The sequence below is a fragment of the Macaca mulatta genome, chromosome 10 (genome assembly GCF_049350105.2).
Source record: "Macaca mulatta isolate MMU2019108-1 chromosome 10, T2T-MMU8v2.0, whole genome shotgun sequence".
Taxonomy (NCBI): Eukaryota; Metazoa; Chordata; class Mammalia; order Primates; family Cercopithecidae; genus Macaca; species Macaca mulatta.
In genome coordinates this window covers 29,168,616-29,188,115 of record NC_133415.1, presented here as the reverse complement: position 1 = coordinate 29,188,115, position 19,500 = coordinate 29,168,616, and the positions used below count along the sequence as shown (strand labels likewise).

Here is a 19,500-nt window from a genome sequence, read left to right as displayed (position 1 = left end):
TTCCCTCTGGTCTTCTGTCAGCAAGATGTCAGCAGTCCTCTCTATTGTAAATGCATTAACCAGCATCTTCTCTGATAGGTATTTTAAGAAGATATGCCGTATCCACCTCTCAGGGTCAGAGACCTCGTAGCTCCTGGGTAAAGAAGGGAATATACCCAGTAGAAGGTACTGTGGAAATTCATTAAATAAGTTGATTCTAGAATCACAATTGTGGGGAGTATTCAGTGTCCCATATGTAAGAGGAAACTATGAAGAGACTAAGCTATATTTTTTAATGTGTCAGCATTCTGATTTGCGGAGTCAGCAAATATTACGACAACCACAAAGTAAATATCCACTTAAAAGTCAATTTTGGTTCATGTTTAATGATAGACAATGTTTCAAGCTAATGTCTAGAACTTACCTGGTTGTTAAACATTAGCATAGATCTTCCTGAAAGAATGGTGCGATATTATTATTTTTAAATTAATATAAAGTAAGTATAAATCAATTGACATAAAAATTGAGCATATGGCCAGGTGTGGTGGCTCATGCTTATAATCCCAGCACTTTAGGAGGCCAAGGCGGGAGGCTCAATTGAGGTTGGGAGTTGGAGACCAGCCTGGCCAATATGGTGAAAACCCGTCTCTACTAAAAATACAAAAAAATTAGCCAGGTGTGATAGCAGGTGCCTGTAATCTCAGCTACTCAGGAGGCTGAAGCAGGAGAATCACTTGAACCCGGGAGGTAGAGGTTGCAGTGAGCCAAGATCATGCCGTTGCATTCCACGCTGGGCAACAAGAGCAAAACTCCATCTCAAAAAAAAAAAAAAATTGAGCATATAATACACAAAGTTCCCATATTATTCTGTCTCCTCACCCTCACTTCCTAATTTCACCTATTATTAACATCTTACATTACTATGGTACATTTGCTAAGATCATGAGAAAATATTGACACATTGTTATCTGAAGTCTATCATTTGCATAATGTCATTCTTTCTGTTCCACATTTATATGACGTTTGAAATATTTATAACAATTATGTTCACCATTATGTTCTCATAAAGAATATGCTCACCTCCCTAAAAATCCCCTCTTCTCACTCATTAATCTCTGTCTTCTTTCTCCAGAAACCTTGGCAACTATTGATATTTTTACTATTGCTTCAGTTTTGCCTATTCCAGAATGTCATAGAGTTGGAATCATATATTATGTAGCTTTTTCAGATGAATTTATTTCACTAAATTGATGTATATTTAAGTTTCCTTCATGTCTTTTTTATACCTTAATGGCATAAAATGCACATTAAATCACCAAATAATATTGCATTAAATGGATTTTTGTCTTTTTATTCACCTCTTGAAGAATTTGGTAGATTTCATGAGAGAAACCATCTGGGTCTGGTGCTTTCTTTTTTGGAATGCTCTTAATGTGCAACCTATTTAATAGACATAAGCTTATTAAAATTATCTAGGATTCTGGTGTGACCTTAGGAAGAGTGTCTTTTAAGGACTTGATACATTTCACTGAGGTTATCGAACTGTGGTCATAGAATTGTTCATAATATTCCTTGATTATCCTTTTACTGCCCAACAGTTCAGTCGAGATGGCTCCTGTATTATTTCTGAAATTGGTCATTTGTGTTATCTTCTTTTTCTTGGTTAGCCTGCGTAGAAGTTCATTCATTGTAGTTAGCATCTCAAATAACCAACTTTTGGTTTTAATGATTTTCTGATGATTTCAGTGTTTTAATTTTATTGACTTCTGTGATGCTGTTTATTACTTCTACTTGCTTTACATTGCATTCCTTTATTTTCTACAGTTTCCTAATTGAAACATGATATTACTGATTTTAGATTTTGTAATTTGTAATATATTGCATCCAATGCTATGAATTCCCCTCTATGGACTGCTTTTGTTACATCCAGAAATCTCATCAAGTCACATTTTCATTTAATGTAGTTAAAGGTGTTTTTAATTTTCTATTGAAACTTTAATCCATGAGTTATTTAAAAATGCATTGCTAATTTGCAAATATTTGGGGATTTTTCTGGCTCTTTTACATCTGTTGATTTTTTGTTGTCAGGTGTGTGTTGCAAAAGCGGTGATCTATCTCATCTTGCCACCATCCAAGATGGCCCGGGATGTGGGCTCTCCCTGAGTGAATGTTCGGCAATCTGGCAGCCTGATGTGGTCGGCCTCTTCCTTTAGTCTGAGTTTGCTTTCTGCTTAGAAAGGGCCATTCTCAGTTCTGGCAGGGAGTTTTCCTAACATTGAGAGGTGACATTCTCACTCCCCAGTGCAGCCTGCACCTCTGGCCTGTGGTCAGCAGACAGGACAGAGGCCCTCAGTAGACAGAGTTCAGCAGAGTCTCTGACCGAAGTGCATCTTCAGAGTCTGCACCTACCCCCTGTGACCACAGGCAGGCTCTGTGTCCTAAAGCAGGAGGAACTGTGCCACCATCCTGATTGGAAATTTGTAAGGATCACCATGTTACTCAAGTAAGGTCTTTGGAAAGTGTCGTGTTACTACACTACTGTTTGTTAACTGCTTGTTGGTGGCCTGGCTGAGCCACACCCTTTATGAAAACCAGGACCCCTCAGCCAGTGTGGGTGTCTGTGCAGCCTGAGACCCTCATGTGAACAGTCTTTTGCTGCTTTATTTGTCATCGTGCCTTACGTGTAACTTTCAGCATTTGATTACGCCTATGTTTTGTGGTGATAATACTTTCAACTATTCCTAAAATATTGTTTCAGTCTTATCTGTTTGGGGTCAATTGCTGAGGATTTCATACAAATTGATGAAGTTTGTGAATCTAAAGTTCTACACAAAGGGAGACATCAATCCTACAAGCTAATATTGTTTTACAGGGTTTAGAAAACCATTTAGCTGGGTTTCAAACCTCACGGTGTGAGCAGTGGGACTCTCATCCGATTATAGCGTGTGCTTCAGTACCATTTGTAGACTGACTCATTCCCGTTGCCTTAAGTTGCCATCAGCAAAATGCCAGGGACTCTGTTTCTCGCTCCTCAGTTCCTTGTTCTTGCCTGTCTTTCCATGAGGGAAGATTTTCTAGCAGCAGCTCAAGCTGTGCTTTTAATGAAACACATCCACACACACTGTCCTGTTGTCCACATTAAGCAGAGCTCCCTGAATAACTCATGAACAAAAGCATCTGTGACTAACTGTTGCTCTGTGTCCTTCTAGCCCTTGAGGAGTCTCCAACTCACAAGGACAGAGGAGATGGAGAGAGGCCGGTCAACGCGAGGGTAAGGTTGCGTTGCTTTCCCTGAAACAGAAATGCTTCTTTCTTGGCGTCTTTCTTTTTCAATTGACTTTACGTGTGAAAAAATGACAGTGTACATTACAGGTATTAAATGCAGTTTTCTGAGGGGGTGGAAGAAGCGACTCTTAGCAACTGATACATAATCCAAAATGGCATATACCTGTGACAGCTTCAGGTTGTAGACTGTATCCTTGGGGTCCTTGTCCTTGGAAGCAATGTCTTCTCCTTGGATTCAGTATTTTGCACTTGCCAAGCTACGTGGACCTGAGAGATCCAACATCCAGAAGCTGATATCTTTTCTAGTGTGTATCCTACCCTTGTTTGGGGGGTCTTGAAGTTGACCACACTTTCTGATCTTGTTTTCAGTATTCACTGAGAGAAACAGAGCCTTGTACAAACAATCCACAACACGACGTACCCCTCATAAAGCTTTGTTTCTGTATTGCAGGTGGTCCCTCTGAGGTGTGACTCTAGTAAGTATTCTGGAATTACTTGCAAAGAAAGCAATCTGAATGCAAAGAAAGGTGTGGCATCCTTGCAGGTTTCAATGTGAAGAGCCACCCTGAGCCTGGGACTGTGATAGGAATAAGCAGAGTGGAAGTGTTTGTAAAAAAACCCGAGTTCCCCAGGGAAAAAATTATGGCCAATTTTTGAGGAAGCAGCTGTGCTCCTTTTTGGGTGGTACTGAGTTGGGTGCTTGAGGATTGGTGGTGTCTTGTGTGAGGCTGCATCATGTGGGGGGTGTGTGTGAGTGTGTGAGTGTGTGTGTGAATGTGAGTGTGTGTGTGAGAGTGTGTGTGTGGTGTGTGAGAGAGTGTGTGTGTGTGAGTGTGTGAGTGTGTGAGACTGTGTGTGTGTGTGTGAGTGTGTGAGTGTGTGAGACTGTGTGTGAGTGTGTGTGAGTGTGTGTGTGAGTGTGTGTGAGTGTGTGTGAGTGTGCGTGTGTTTGTACAGGTGAGGCTTGTGTTTTCTCAGGAGAGATTTCCCATTTATACAACTCAATCACCAGTGTCCACTTCCAACAATAAAATCCATCCCCTTCTACTCTCTCTGTACAGTGACTCCTCCACCCTCACCAGAGCCATCCCTGGGTCTGGCTTCTTATCCCCACTGCTCAGGTGGAGAACCTGAAGGGCCAAGGGGGTGGCCCCAGCTCCCAAGTTCCTGAATGAAAAAGTGAAAACACGAACCCAGGAGTGTGGGCCAGTGCTGATGCTGACATGCACTTAGTCATGCGGTGTTCGCCACCACGCAGGGAGTCCAGCATTCATGTATAAGCACTAAAGCACTGAGCCTAAGAGGTCCCAGACACTGCCCATCACCATAAAGTGGCCTCCGTGGTCACACGACCCAGGGCAGTTATAGGCACATCTCCCCACGGACCGGTGTAGTTATCAGTGTGTCAAAAGCACAAAGATCCCCGGGGGTTTGGGTCAGCTCACAGACTTTTTTTTTTAAACTTTTATTTAAAGTTCAGGGGTACATGTGCAGGATGTTCAGGTTTGCTACATACATATACATGTGTCAAGAGTTTGTTGTACAGATTATTTCATCACCCATATATTAAGCCTAATATCAGCTATTTTTCCTGATCCTCCCCCTCCTCCCACCTCCCACCCTCCAGTAGGCCCCACACTCACAGATTCTAAGAGAAGCGGGGGACCATGCAGGCCAATGTGGCCCACTTCAGTTGTGAAGTTAATTTGCTCAGCAACTGGCCAAAGCCTATAAGGATGGGTGATGTATTTTAGTAGATTTAGTAATATTATCTTCCCAAGCCCTGAAATGCTGAAATCCTGCCAGCTGAAAATGGTGAGGAGGGACAGATGGGAACTCTGTACAGCAGTTGGTTATTAGCCTGGCTTCCGTCCCCTCGTGGCAACTCTCTTGTGCATGTGGGTTAAAGACCCTCAGCCTCAAGCCAAGCTGCCTCCATGAGGAGCCATCTCACTATTGACTGGCTAGTGCAGTGTATGGCCACCAGCCCAACTGAAACAAAACGTGGCTTTAAAACAGGTGTAAATCTCATACAACAGGCAAATGCAGAAGCAGCATGTCTTGCAAGTTGTAAAGAAGACAGTCGCAGCGTCGCTGGACTTCAACGTGGGTAGACGACATGAGGGAACTCTGTCACTGAATCACGGCAGAGTTCAAGGCCACTTGTAGACTATTTTGTGTTACAGAAGGTGGCCTTTAGCTCCTAAGCAAAGACCTCTGTTTCTCATTTCTTCCCTGTTCATCTTATTGGTCATCCTTCTTCTGCAAGGAAAAAGCCGAAGCAAAAGGCAGTTTCAATATTAATCTGACCGAGGTTTTGTGCAGTTTATTATCATCCAGGTAATCAGGTGCAACCCGGTCTGCCTAGCTTCCCCCCTGCCCCTGCTCTGTGTTTTCGTTTAATAAATATTTTGGTTTACTTACTATGTGTTAGATTTTCTGGCGACCACAGAGTAAATGAGATAGAATATGTTGACAGCTAACTTAGATTTAACATAACTGACAAAAATTAAGATTTCTGATTTCTTGTAAAAATATTTAGTATGTGTGAATGCATGCTGAATGTAAAGTGGTTAACAAAAAATATCACACTTGCACTCATGGAGGGCTTTTCAGGAATTTGTCAATTTCTATTTTTTTATATTTCCCCACTTCACTGGATAAAGCATATCTGAACCTGGAAGCTGATTCCCACTGCAGAAAGCGTTTTGAGTCATATCCCTTAGCTTCTCTAGCGCAGGTCCACCCGGGAGGATGGCCCAGCATCAGCTCGGCCCATGCTGTGATCAGCCACCTCCATGCACCACACCAAGCAAGCTCCCTGGGTGATTCACAGTCTCCACCACCAGGGCACTGACCTTTACTCTGTGTTCTCCTAGCCCCCTGTGGGGACCCTATACAGGACATCTTTGACGAAGACACTGTATATGACATCTGCGATGAGGACGCCGTAGACATCTGTAACGAGGACACTGTGGACATCTGTAATGAGGCTGCTGGACCTGACATCTTGAATGATGCTGGAGACATCTGTAATGAAGCTGCTGTACGTAACATCGCGAATGAGAATGCTGAGGACATCTGGAAGGAGGACACTGCAGAAAACATCGCTAATGAGGACATTGTTTACAACATAACTAATGAGGACACTGAACAACACACCTCTGAAAAAGAAGACGCTGCCAAGGTAAGACACTTTTCTTTGTCTTGAACAGAAATGTTACTTTCCTGACTTCTTTCCAATCAGATGTAGACATGAACATCTGCCAGTGTGCATTATTTATGACATCTGCAATTCCCTTGGTGTGGTGCTATTGATTGGCAGCCTCTCACCAACCCATGCTGGGCACACGGGGGCGTGGTAGATGGCGGCATCCACGATCCACCGCAATGCAGAGGTGTTTCCCTCCACAGCACGTTTCCCCCGTGGATTAAGAGTTGTGAAACTGCCAATCTAAATACACTTTAAAGATAAATTCTGTGGGAAAAGGTCTTGTCTTTTCCATAGGTGTCCTCCGTGCTAGTTTTGGGGGACTTTGACCTTTGACTCAATCACTATACCCTTTCTAATTTTCCCAAGTTGTTGAGAGAATATCAGAGCTGTGTGACGTGCATGGCATCATTTCACCCTCCTAATGTTTTCTTTTCTATAATTGCAGGAGCCATTTATATTGGAAAACGGTACGTACCCTGAAATAACTCACTTCCTGAGGGAAAAACGCTGTCTGTAGGGTATAGAAACCTGATTCTGGGCTCCTTTTGGGAAGGAGGATTCCCAAATCATTGCTCTGATGAGAGCAAATGATTTTGCAAGTATAAAACAATGTCCAGAGAGGCTGGAGGGATGTCTGTGAACCAGAGGAAACACCAGGGGATCCTGTGTGAAGCACCGGGGCTTCAGCTGGGGTGGGAGGAGTGGGTGGGCCTCTCTCTAATGACTTATCCTGGTGTTTGTGTTTTAAAGATCTGTTTTTGGAGAGCATATCCGATGATGAGGATTTGTAGGTAGGTAACTACTTTCCATGTTAGATCCAATGGGAGAGAGTTCCCAGGGCCTTCGGGGTATCCATGCTGCTTGGGAGGTTGAGGGAGGGGGCATGAAATCAAAAAGAAAAAGGAAATATGTGTCAAACTGGATTTGGTGTTTTCCAGGTTTCTTGCCATAATGTAAGAACTGTCTCTGTGGGCTGGGAGGGTGCTGTGTGATTTGAAGGTGATCTTTCCCAGAACACCTGGCCTTCTCTGCCTCTGCCAAACATCACAGCCTTTGGGTTGGACTGGTCAGCACTGCTTGGGATTGTGCAGAAGAGGTTTGGGGTTGCATCAAGTGGCACCTGTGGCGAACAGAATCTGAGGGACACAACTCCCTCACAGGCACTTACTTGAACCTGGAGACACAGTTCTCCTGGTGTGTGCCCAGGGGTGCAGGAGAAATTCACGGTCATCCTCTGAACTTTTAGGACTTTAAAAAGCACTCACATTTCCATCTCGCTGTTGACTCCTGGCTTAAAGGGAGCTCCCGGGGTGAGTGACGGAGGCGGGATCGGACCCTGGCAGTCTGACGGCAACACCTGTGTTCCTCTGCACTGGGCCATGGACGACATTACACACCTTTGTGAGAATCAGGAATTATACACCTTTGTGAGAATTCGCATCTGGAATTGAGATGGACCTTGAGTCATATAAATAAGTTGGAAAAGATGCATTTTATCACCCTGTTGAAAGAAACCATTTATTTCTCACTCCAGCAGGATAAATGGTTTTCAGTGTCTACTTAACTGCTCATTGACTCTTACTGTAGATGAGGAGGTGGCAAGCAGCCCCTGCCCTCCCCGCGTTGTAGGCCCAAGGTAACCAGCAATTGGCTGCATATAACGGAAGAGGGTGCATTCGGAGGTGTCTGTATTAACGGGACCCGCATGATATGGGTGACAGCTATTAGGGTGAGAAAAAACCTGGGAGCACAATGAAATGTGTAAATATGAAACCAAACATTGTTGAAATCTCCATGGTACTTTAGTAGTCGAAGTCATTCTTGTGGTCATCACTGCCTTTCCCAAACATAACAGGCTACTTAATATCACACGGACCCATGCCATGAGGAATCAGTTTGTAAAATGCCAATAAAGCCATTGCCCGTATAAGCCACAATATTTCATCCATACATTTCAATGTCCATGTGTAAATATAGTTCAAATGTCAGAATTTATTATTATCTAATAGAATATGCATGGTATATCCATGAGCAATAACCATTATACTATTTCTATTAACAATTATTTGTATGATGAAAAACGCAGACTCCCATTCTTGGAGTTTTCTGAGTTTGCACACATTAGCATGACAGCCCCATGTTCACCTGATGTGTGCCAGCAGGAGGCCAGGAACAGAGGCTTTTCCTATTAGCTAAGGTTTCTAAATGTATTACGTATTCATGGTTAGAAATTACTCTAAATATCATAAAAGGTTAGCAAGGAAGTTTCCCTTCCACTCTGAACTTCCAAACACCAAGTCAACATTTTTGTTCACATATCATCCCTACAATCTACGTGCAAATAGAAACATGTACCTGGCATGCATGCTGATGCGTGATCGTGTTTATACAAAGTCTCTGCACCTCTGCATATGCCACTGGGCAATGCACCTTAGTTATCATTCCACATTTCAACTGTAAATCCATTGTATTGTTTCAGAGCTATAAAGTACTGCACCCTATGACTCTTCCCAAAATTACTTAAGCACCGCCCTCTGGGTATCCATTTGTTCTGTTTCCAGTCTTGCTCTTATGACCAATGCTGTAGTGAACAGCACTGTGTTGAGTGAAGTGGTGAACGTGGCATCTTTGTCTTGTTCCAGTCCTCAGGGGGGACGCTTTCAACTTGCCCCATTCAGGATAATGTTGGCTGTGGGTTTGTCATAGATGGCTTTTATTACCTTAAGGTATGTCCCTTCTGTGCTGATTTTGCTGAAGGGTTTTAATCATGAAGAAATGTGGCTTTTGTCAAATGCTTTTTCTGCATCTATTCAGATTATCATATGATTTTTGTTTTTAATTTTATTTATGTGATGTATCACATTGATTGACTTGCATATGTTAAACCATCCCTGCATCCCTGGTATGAAACCCATTTGATCATGGTGGATTATCTTTTTGATATGTTGTTGGATTCAGTTAGCTTGCATGTAGCATTTCTTATTATTCCATCTGTGGAATGTATTGGTTTAAGTAATGAAAACATGTTCTGTCTTCACTGCTTAGCACTTTCTGTTTCTTTAACAGCCTTCCCAACAGGGCAGCATAAAAGCAGGAGCCCTGCTAGTCTCCCCTTAACCTGGAATCCCCCCTTCTCCACAGCTCGCTCATTGGACAGGATAGACTGGGCACCCAGGCCTCATGGTAAGGACATGCTCCATTACCTAGAGGTGCAGTGCCTGGGAAGGCCAACCGTGGAGGGGCGCTGCCAGCTTTACAGTGATAGAGGTGTTCGGAGGGACTGACCACCAATTCATAAGGCTGTGCTTTGTTGGTGACGTCAAGGATTGTTTCGCAGATTGTTGGGGAGGGACAATACCAAGGCCTCACCTGGTCCTGGTCCTGGTCCTGGTCCTGGTTTGCACAAAGGCAATAAGAGAGGAATGGTCAGGGCTGACCTGTTGCTGTGCTGGGGAGGAAGGTGCTGGGCTGAAATTCAGGAGGCTGAGGATGCAGCAGTCCCATAGGAGGTACATGACGTTCAGCATACGGTTTCTTAATTGATGATAAATGGAAATGATAAATCATTGACGATTTTTTTCTATCATTGGATATCTACTCTCTACTGCTCGTGCTGTTCCTGTCTTTATGGGGAAGATGATCAATCAGTGTGTGCCATACTGAGTGGAAGGAAGGAGAGCTGCAACAAAAATTAAGGGAGGATGAGGGATGGGAGGGCCCTTCATCCAGGTGCTCGCAGAGTCCTCCTGAGGAGGAAAGCCCCGTGTCTTCCCTGGGGAAGGAACCGTGAGGGCTGCGTGACTCCCACAGTGAAGTGTGTGGTATGTCTGAGGACACCCAGGCTGGTCCGTGAGGAGCCAGTGGCAGAGTGAGAAGCAGCAAGGCCAGGAGGGTGGCTGGAGGCCAGGCTCCGGGTCATTCTCTACGTGATGGAAACAGCCAGAGCCCAGTGGGCTTGGAGGTGCAGGACGTGGTAACTGATGACAGAACAATGTGGAGGGGTGCCAGCTGTCAAATCCTTACTTTGTTCTGGGCATTGTGCTAAAACTTCCTGTCGCTCACCCCTTTTAGGGGCTGAAAGTTGCAGAAGTTTAGGAAACTCGCCCATGATACTGGAGCCCCCATCTCCTGCCCTAGTGCTGTCCCCCTTCTCACCCAGCCACCACCTGTTTCAGGGGAACACACAGAAGTGATAACCTCTTATGGACATACAAGTAAATTCTACTGTTTTTGTTGTTCACAGGAAAAAAAACATTGGCTCGTGTGGGTTGGGAAGGTGAAATACCAGAAGTATTTAATCTGGTTATTTCCACCAACATGAATCCTATAGTATTGAAATGCATAGGTTAGCATTTTTGGCCAATTTACTCAGCATTCCGTGTTAAAGGCTCTTTATTTATTTATTTATTTATTTATTTATTTATTTATTTATGAGATGGAGTTTCGCTGTTGCTGACCAAGCTGGAGTGCAACCGCATCTCCGCCTCCTGGGTGCCAGTGATTCTCCCTCAACCTCACAACTAGCTGGGATTATAGGTGCTCACCACCCATGCCTGGCTAATTTTTTGTATTTTTAGTAGAAACAAAAATTCACCATGTTGGTCAGGCTGGTCTCGAACTCCTACCTCAGGTGATCTGCCTGCCTCAGCCTCCCAAAGTGCTGGGATTACAGGCAAGAGCCACCACACCCAACCTAAAGGCTTTTAAAATTCACTTGTATAAGCTGACTTAGTTTTCTTTAACCTTGTAGAAAAAATACAAAAGTGGCAGTCTCTTTTATCACACAAATAATGTCATTTTAATAGAGTTTTTTTCTTTTTCTTTTCTTTTTTTTCTTTTTTTTTTTTTTTTTGAGCCAGAGTCTTGCTCTGTCACCCAGGCTGGAGTGCAGTGGTGTGATCTCAGCTTACTGCAAGTTCTGCCTCCCCGGTTCACTCCATTCTCCTGCCTCAGCCTCCCAAGTAGCTGAGGCTACAGGTGCCCACGACCACGCCTGGCTAATTTTTTGTATTTTTTAGTAGAGACGGGGTTTCATCATATTAGCCAGGATGGTCTCAATCTCCTGACCTTGTGATCCACCTGCCTCGGCCTCCCAAAGTGCTGGGATTATAGGCGTGAGCCACCGCACCCGGCCAATAGAGTTTGTTTCTAATTGATGTATTATGTACTTTTCATTCACTAATTAATTGCTTACATTTGAAGTGTTTTATGAATTAATATTTAATTGCATAGATGAACATTACTAGTCATAGGCATTTTACTAACCAGTACTCATTAAGCATAGCATGGATTCATGTGATGTTGCACACTGAAAAGAGTGAGGGTCGTGATCAACTCAGTGTGCCACTGGAGGCTATATGAGTAAATAGCAAACTGTTCTCATGAATACAGAATGTTGGCAAACTGACAAACTGCGTCTGCCACCCAGAGGGAATGCTGAGAGCAGTCACGCCCCAGGTGCAGCATTTCTTGAGATTAGGCACATCTGAAGCCTGTTAGCAATAATGTGAACCTGTGAACAATTGAGAAGCTGACTAATCATTGCCTCCTGCTCCCTACTCTTTCTACTCAATAAATACGAAGGGCTGTAGAAGCTGAGGGCGGCCGCCCTTGCCCACTAGAAGCTGGGAGCCCTCTTCTTCTTCCCTGACCCCTTCTTTAAACAGTTTCTTTTTTCCTTGGTTTTCATTTCTTCATTCGCCCTCCTTCATTCAGTCCCGCAGTAACAGCGGCAAACCATGGGGACTGTCACAATGTGATGTCAAGGAGCTATTTTATTTGGTGAAAGAGAAAAGATAGCACGAGAACAAATGCAAGAGCTGGACCAGTGGAGACACCGACAGTGATTTGTCTAAGATCTAAATCACTCTGTTGTCTTCCCGGCCTCCTTACCATCCTGATCACTGTCATCAGCATTGTTGGGTCCTTTTAGCACAGATTTCTCAAAATGGGCAACACTGTAACACTTGGAAGCTTATGAATAATTCATATAATTTGTAAGAGGGCAATTTCGGAGTACCTATTTTAAAATTCCAATAACCTGGGAATTTCATCCCATGTCTGGAGTGTTTTACGTAAAATATTTCCACAATTAGGAGAAATATGTGCATGGGGATTTGCTGTGTAGCAGTGTTTTGATAGAATAGAAAGTTGGGACAAACCAAATTTCCATCACGAAGGAAATAGTCATACACTGAATAATATACAGCGAATATTATGCAGGCTTTAAATATCAAAAAAGAGCTCAATGTCTGACTTCCAATGATCATGTTGAAGTGCGTCACAGCTGGTTGACATTTGATTTTCATATGGGAACTCTGGAAGTCTGCCTTAGTGATTTTACATGCGGCTAAATTTAGCTAATGAAAAGCTATTGGAAGTATGGCAAAATGGAACTTTAAAACAGTATCTCATTAACAACCAAGTGGACCTGTTTCACGTAGAGCCCACGCATTCATCTGCCTGCCCATCACTCTGTCTGTCCACAAGGGCATCATTTGTTAGTGGAGCTGAGTGCCCACTGTCGAGCTGACAAGCCCATACCTCCCTGTTCCTAGTCACACATTAATTCTTCAACAAATCCCTTTTGATTATGATTAAGCTTAGCCTCTATTTCCAATTGCTTCCCCAAACGTACTTCTCACTGTTCTCCCATCACACCCTTCAGCCCATCCATGCGGGGTTCCTTTGCTTTTCCCACCTTACACTAAACTCCATATTTTTACTCCCACTTTTACCTCCTCTCTAAGACAAAACAAACAAAACTAGCATTTTAAAACTTAGTTGTAATATTTTTTCCTTCATGAAAATTTCTCCAACAGCCACTCCCATGGCCCTGTGTGTTCTGGATATTTTTAAATATTGGGTATAAGGTTAAGCACGTCAGGATATGCTGTTTTGGGCTGCATACTGTTTTGTTTGTATTGATTCTCCCTATTGGAGGCGTGGTAATTGCCTTCTCCTCCTCTGGGGAGTTTATGCCAGTGCTCTTGAATAAGATTGGCAGACAATTTTTCTTTTTATACTTAATAATTTTTTTGTTTGGTCTTAAGATCATCCATGACTGGGGACTTTATCACAGCTGGGACTTCATTTATGGCTGGGGACTTCATTTATGACTGGAGACTTCATTCACATCTGGCATCTTCATCTACAGCTGGAAGCTATATCCGCAGCTGAGGCATCATTTCTGGCTGGGGGCATTATCCACGGCTGGGATTTCATCCATGTCTGGAGGTATCATCCATGGCTGAGGAGTTCATCTGCAGCTGTTTTGCCAGATCTGTATCTGAGTCCCAGATACAGATTATTAAGCCTAGTAATTGTATTGAGTTCCACTTTTATAGTTTTGTAGTTTTAGTTTCATAAGTTGTTTGTTGATAATTTAATGAAATAAACTAAATCAGAATTACCCCCTTTTAATTATTTCCTTGTGTCAATATAGAAATAATGGATTTAAGGAAACACTGAGATGCCCCTGTCTGTGTTTGTGAATGAGAGTGTTGGGTGTAAAGCCTTTCTCTGGCTTCCAGAAGATTGCCCCACCTTACACTTGCTTTCTGCGGGTTCCAGAGGCTTCCATTTGAAAGGGGCCTCTCTCCCCCACTCTGCCTCACCCCACACCAGCTCTCCTGTAACCCACTGACTTTGTAAACGCTTTCTTCCACCTGCACCTCATTGAATTCAAGACTTTGGAAAATAGTCAAAAATTCTAAAAAGGTGGGAGTGGGTGTGATCTGGAAATCCATGCTGTATTATTTTTAAGGGAATCTACTGGAAACTATTAGTTTATGTTTTAAATAAAACCATCCCTTAGCGCTAGAATATCAAGCCCTTCATTTTTAACAGAACTTTGAGATATAATTCAAATACCATAAATTTCACCCCCACACAGTGTACACACAATTCAGTGGTTTCTAATATATTCACAGAGGTCTGCAAAAATTACCACAGTTGAATTTTAGACAATATCATTTATTGACATCCTTACATGCATAAGATGTAGATATATATAATTTTAATATCATCTTGAATATTGTCGTATTTAATAATTGTACTATACTATTATCTATTTGTGTCTTTATATTGCTGTTTTATTTTGTTATTCGGAATGACGATGATCTCCATGTACCTTTATACAGGTTTAAAATACACCTTTTTACAACTTGAGAAATTAAATTGTTTCTAGTAAATCACATAAGAAACACATATGCTATTGTTATAACAATTCAAATACTGCTTAGGTCTGTAGAATGAACTGTATCACCGCCAGCACCCAGCCCACTCAGTCATCCACATCCTCTTACACACAGATAGACATGCCCATGTTTTTACATAATCCTGCTTTGTGTGTTGTTTCCTGACTGGTTTTTCCATATAAAATAGAATTTGGTGATCATTGCTTATCAGTACATGTAGGTCTCTCTCACTCTTACTTATAGTTGCATAATTAATCAACAGGTTATTTTACCATAATTTGGTCACTTTTTCACTGTGGAATTTTTTGTTGGATTCAGTTATTTGTTACTGTTACCTACACTATCCTGGGTATACCTGTATATTCATCTTTTTGGTACTTAAGTGTGTTTTTTCTTTTATGATTGATTTCTAAAAATAAAATACTGAGGCAAAGTATGAATCTTTATTTTTTTATTTTTTATTTTGTTGAGACGGAGTCGTGCTCTGTCGCCCAGGCTGGAGTGCAGTGGTGCAATCTTGGCTCACTGCAAGCTCGGCCTCCCAGGTTCACACCATTCTCCCGCTTCAGCCTCCTTAAGTAGCTGGGATTACAGGTGCCCACCACCACACCTGGCAAATTTTTTTTTTTTTTTTTTGTATTTTTACAAATAGCACGGGGTTTTACCGTGTTGGCCAGGATGGTCTCGATCTCCTGACCTCGTAATCTGCCTGCCTCGGCCTCCCAAAGTGCTGGAATTACAGGTGTGAGGCACTGTGCCTGGCCATATTTTGATACAAAATTAAAAATCTGTTTCAAAAAACTGTAATGATATTATACTCCTACCATCAGTACATGAGAGTTCCTATTTCCACACACCTTTAATTACAGAGGAAATGACCAATGCTAATCTTGGTCAATTTTATGATTAAGAAATATTTCCACATTTAATTTGGATTTCTCCACTTATTAGAGAGATTGTGCATTTTTGCACATGTTTACTGGCCATTTGTATTTCTCGCTGAGAATTTCATGATATGTTTTATTAGTTTTCTAATTCATGTAATGATACTCTATGTATTCTGCACATTTATTAATTCCACATAATTAGCAAGTTTGTTTCTTAAGGTCTGTGTCATTACTTTTGTTTATATTGTCTTTGTTTTTTTTTTTTTTTTTTTTTTTTGAGACAGAGTCTGGCTCTGCTGCCCAGGCTGGAGTGCAGTGGCCGGATCTCAGCTCACTGCAAGCTCCGCCTCCCGGGTTCACGCCATTCTCCTGCCTCAGCCTCCCGAGTAGTTGGGACTACAGGCGCCCGCCACCGCGCGCGGCTAGTTTTTTGTATTTTTTAGCAGAGACGGGGTTTCACCGTGTTAGCCAGGATGGTCTCGATCTCCTGACCTCGTGATCCGCCCGTCTCGGCCTCCCAAAGTGCTGGGATTACAGGCTTGAGCCACCGCGCCCGGCCTATATTGTCTTTGTTTTGAGGAAACTTTCATTTTTACATGGCCAAATTGTTGAATATTTTCCCTACTATTTCTGAATTTTGTGACTTGCTCCCAATAGTAAATCCTTTTAGGGCTTTATTGATTTGTTTAAAGAACGTGCTCAAATCTTCTACTATTTAGTAATTTACTTTCTCCCGTTATAGTACATGGACATCGCTAATTCCAACTAATGTAGATCAAATGTATCATTTGAATTTCTGTGTAGTAATGCGCATTATAGATAAGTTCTGATTTTTTTAACTCTTCCCTATTAGATGGATATTAAGGTTGTTTTTAAAAATTCCCATCACTAATGACTTTTCAATAATCATCCATATACGTGGATCCCACTGATGTTTTTGTTTATATTTCTTCTTTTCTATAGTATAGGATTCTCAAAGTGGTATAACTGACCTATGATACATTTTAATTATAATTTTAATTATACTGGCATATTACTTTCCAAAAAGTTGATCAGCTCACACTCTTATCAACTACATAAGTAAGCCTCTTCCTATGTAGGCTAAATAACACGAAAAGATTTTTTTTAATAAAAATGCTAATTTGGCTGGTGAAAAATCCCATAGGTGCTTCAATCATTTTTTTTCTATTTCAATTAGTTGCCTATTCATAACCTGTGTGTGTGTGTGTGTGTATGTGTATGTGTATGTGTATGTGTATGTGTATGTGTGTGTTTCTATTTGGCAGTTTATGGTTGGAAACACTCCTAAAAAAGGAAATCTAAAAAACACACAAAATGCAAAAATATATTTGATTAGTAAGAAATTTCTGCATGTCCAAAAAATTGCTAAAAATATTAAAATTGTAGTTGAAATAGCAGCTCATAAAACAAAGTAAACAAAAATACTAAACAAAAGAAACAGGCCAGGTGCAGTGGCTCACGCCTGTAATCCCAGCACTTTGGAAGGCCAAGGCAGGAGGACTGCTTGTGTCCAGGAGTTCAAGACCAACCTAGACAACATAGCAAGACCCCGTCTCTACAAAAAAATTAAAAATTAGCCGAGCATGGTGATGCATGCCTGTAGCCCTAGTTCCTCAGGAGACTGAGGTGGGAGGATCACTTGAGCTCAAGAGATCAAGGCTGCAGCGAAGCCATGTTAATGCCACTGCACTGTAGTCTGGGTGATACAGTGAGATGCTGTTTCAAAAAAGAAAAAGGAAAAGAATACTCGAGCTCCACTTCCCCACCACAGAAATCTAACTGGCAACTACCCACAGACGGGAATACCCTCAAGAATATATATTCCAGAAACAGGAGGAATGTTGCCCAGGCTGGAGTGCAGTGGAGTGATCTCGGCTCACTACAACCTCTGCCTCCTGGGTTCATGTGATTCTCCTGCCTCAGCCTCCCAAGTAGCTGAGATAACAGGTGCCTGCCACCACACCCGGCTAATTTTTTGTAGTTTTAGTAGAGATGGGGTTTCACCATGTTGGCCAGGCACTGACTTTTGACAAAGGCACAAAGAACATGCCAAGGGGAAAGAACAGTCTATTCAATAAATGGTTCTGGGGAAAGTGGCTATTCATATGCAGAAAATAAAATTAGACTCTTATCTTACACCATGCCCCAAAATCAACCCAAAATGGATCAAAGACTTAAACATTAGGCCGGAAACTAAAATTACTATAAGAAAGCACAGAAAGGCTGGGCGCGATGGCTTACGCCTGTAATCCTAGCACTTCGGGAGGCCGAGGCGGGCGGATCAGGAGGTCAGGAGATCGAGACCATCCTGGCTAACACGTCTCTACTAAAATATTCGAAAAACTAGCCGGGCGAGGTGGCGGGCGCCTGTAATCCCAGCTACTCGGGAGGCTGAGGCAGGAGAATGGCATGAACCCGGGAGGCGGAGCTTGCAGTGAGCGGAGATCCGGCCACTGCACTCCAGTCTGGGTGACAGAGAGAGACTCCGTCTCAAAAAAAAAAAAAAAAAAAAAAAAGGCACAGAGGAAAAGCTCCATGACACTGATGTGGGCAACGATTTTTTTGGGTATGCCTCCAAAAGCACAGGCAACAAAAGCAAACATAGAAACAGGATGGCATCAAACTAAAAAGCTTCTGCACAGCAAAAAGCACAAGTAATAAAGAGACAACCCACATCGTAAGAAAAAATATCTGCAAACCATACATTAGAAAAGGAGCTAATATTAAAAATATATAAGGAACTCAGTCAACTCAACAGCAAAAGAACAAGCCAATACAAGAATGAACAAAGGAACCAAACATATTTCTCCAAAGCAGACATATAAACAGCCAACAGGTTCATGAAAAAATGCTACCTCAAAGGCAGATCCTGGGACCAGTAACATCAGTATTATCTGGAAGTTTGTTCTAAAGGCAAAATATCAGGCCCCACTGCAGACCCACTTACCTGGAAGCTGCATTTTGACAAGATTCCCAGGTGATCCATATGCACATTAAAGTTTGAGATGCTTACTATAGACAGCAAGCACTGAAGAAGCTCTGGGGCCCGGAGCAGACCGGTGGCAACCTAAATCTTTAGGAAAATGCAAATTAAAACCACAGTGACATAACACCTCCCTCTCATTAGAACAGGTTTTATGAAAAAGATGGAAGGTAAGTGTTGGCCAGGATGTGGAGAAAGGGGAACCCTAGTACACTGCCAGTGTATAGTACAGCTGCGATGGAAAATGGCATGGACGTTCCTCAAAACACTGAACATAGAACTACCATGTGAGCCAGCAATCCCACTTCTGAGAATACATCCAAGGGAATTGAAATCAGTGTGTTCAGGGATATCTATCTGCACTCCCATGTTACCTGCGGCCCCATTTGCAGGAGCCAAGATGTGGAATCTGCCTAAGTGAATCAGTCTAAGATGAATGCATGTAGAAAAGGCGGTGCATGTATACAATGATGTACTATTCAGCCTTAAAGGAACAAAACTCAGCCGGGAGTGGTGGCTCATGCCTGTAATCCCAGCACTTTGGGAAGCTGAGGCAGGTGGATCACTTGAGGTCAGGAGTTTGAGACCAGCCTGGCCAACATGGTGAAACCCTGTCTCTACTAAAAATACAAATATCAGCTGGGCATGGTGGTGAGCGCCTGTAATCCCAGCTACTTGGGAGGCTGAGGTAGAAGAATCGCTTGAACCTGGGAGATGGAGGTTGCAGTGAGCTGAGATTGTCCCACTGCACTCCAGCCTGGGTGACAGTGGGACAACATCTCAAAAAAAAAAAAAGAAAGAAAGAAAAGAAAAAAAAGTTGAATTCATAGAAGTAGAAGGTAGAAGAATGATGGTTACCAGAGCTGGCGAGGTGGCAGAACAAGGGAATGGAGACCTCCTCTTCAAAAGATACAAAGTTTCAGCCAAGCAGGA

The 19,500-nt window shown here is 42.5% G+C and overlaps 2 protein-coding genes across 6 annotated transcripts in view; one reads left to right on the top strand and one right to left on the bottom strand.

The window, feature by feature from the left end:
• Positions 1 to 13,890, top strand: part of LOC720037 (uncharacterized) — a 49,423-nt gene extending 35,533 nt beyond the window's left edge. The window contains exons 3-10 of one of the 2 annotated variants that reach the window (XR_013399482.1): positions 79 to 165; positions 2,068 to 2,459; positions 3,189 to 3,260; positions 3,716 to 3,740; positions 6,144 to 6,451; positions 6,924 to 6,945; positions 7,229 to 7,269; positions 13,531 to 13,890. The gene's annotated coding sequence lies outside the window, so the exon portion shown is untranslated. Of the gene's footprint in view, positions 1 to 78; positions 166 to 2,067; positions 2,460 to 3,188; positions 3,261 to 3,715; positions 3,741 to 6,113; positions 6,452 to 6,923; positions 6,946 to 7,228; positions 7,270 to 13,530 lie in introns of both variants that reach the window. The other variant, XR_013399481.1, reaches the window with a different exon arrangement.
• LOC114670304 (uncharacterized) overlaps positions 1 to 19,500 on the bottom strand; it is a 34,533-nt gene that overhangs the window by 1,831 nt on the left and 13,202 nt on the right. The window contains exons 2-5 of one of the 4 annotated variants that reach the window (XR_013399478.1): positions 18,532 to 18,657; positions 7,744 to 7,919; positions 6,123 to 6,359; positions 4,714 to 5,526 (exon numbers count right to left, since the gene is read on the bottom strand). Coding sequence is in view for 1 of the 4 variants with exons in the window: in XM_077950561.1 (XP_077806687.1) it covers positions 6,140 to 6,359; positions 7,744 to 7,875; positions 18,532 to 18,578 (399 nt within the window). In the remaining 3 variants the exon portion in view is untranslated. Of the gene's footprint in view, positions 1 to 4,711; positions 5,527 to 6,122; positions 6,360 to 7,743; positions 7,920 to 18,531; positions 18,658 to 19,500 lie in introns of those variants that run through there. The other 3 variants (XM_077950561.1, XR_013399479.1, XR_013399480.1) reach the window with 3 other exon arrangements.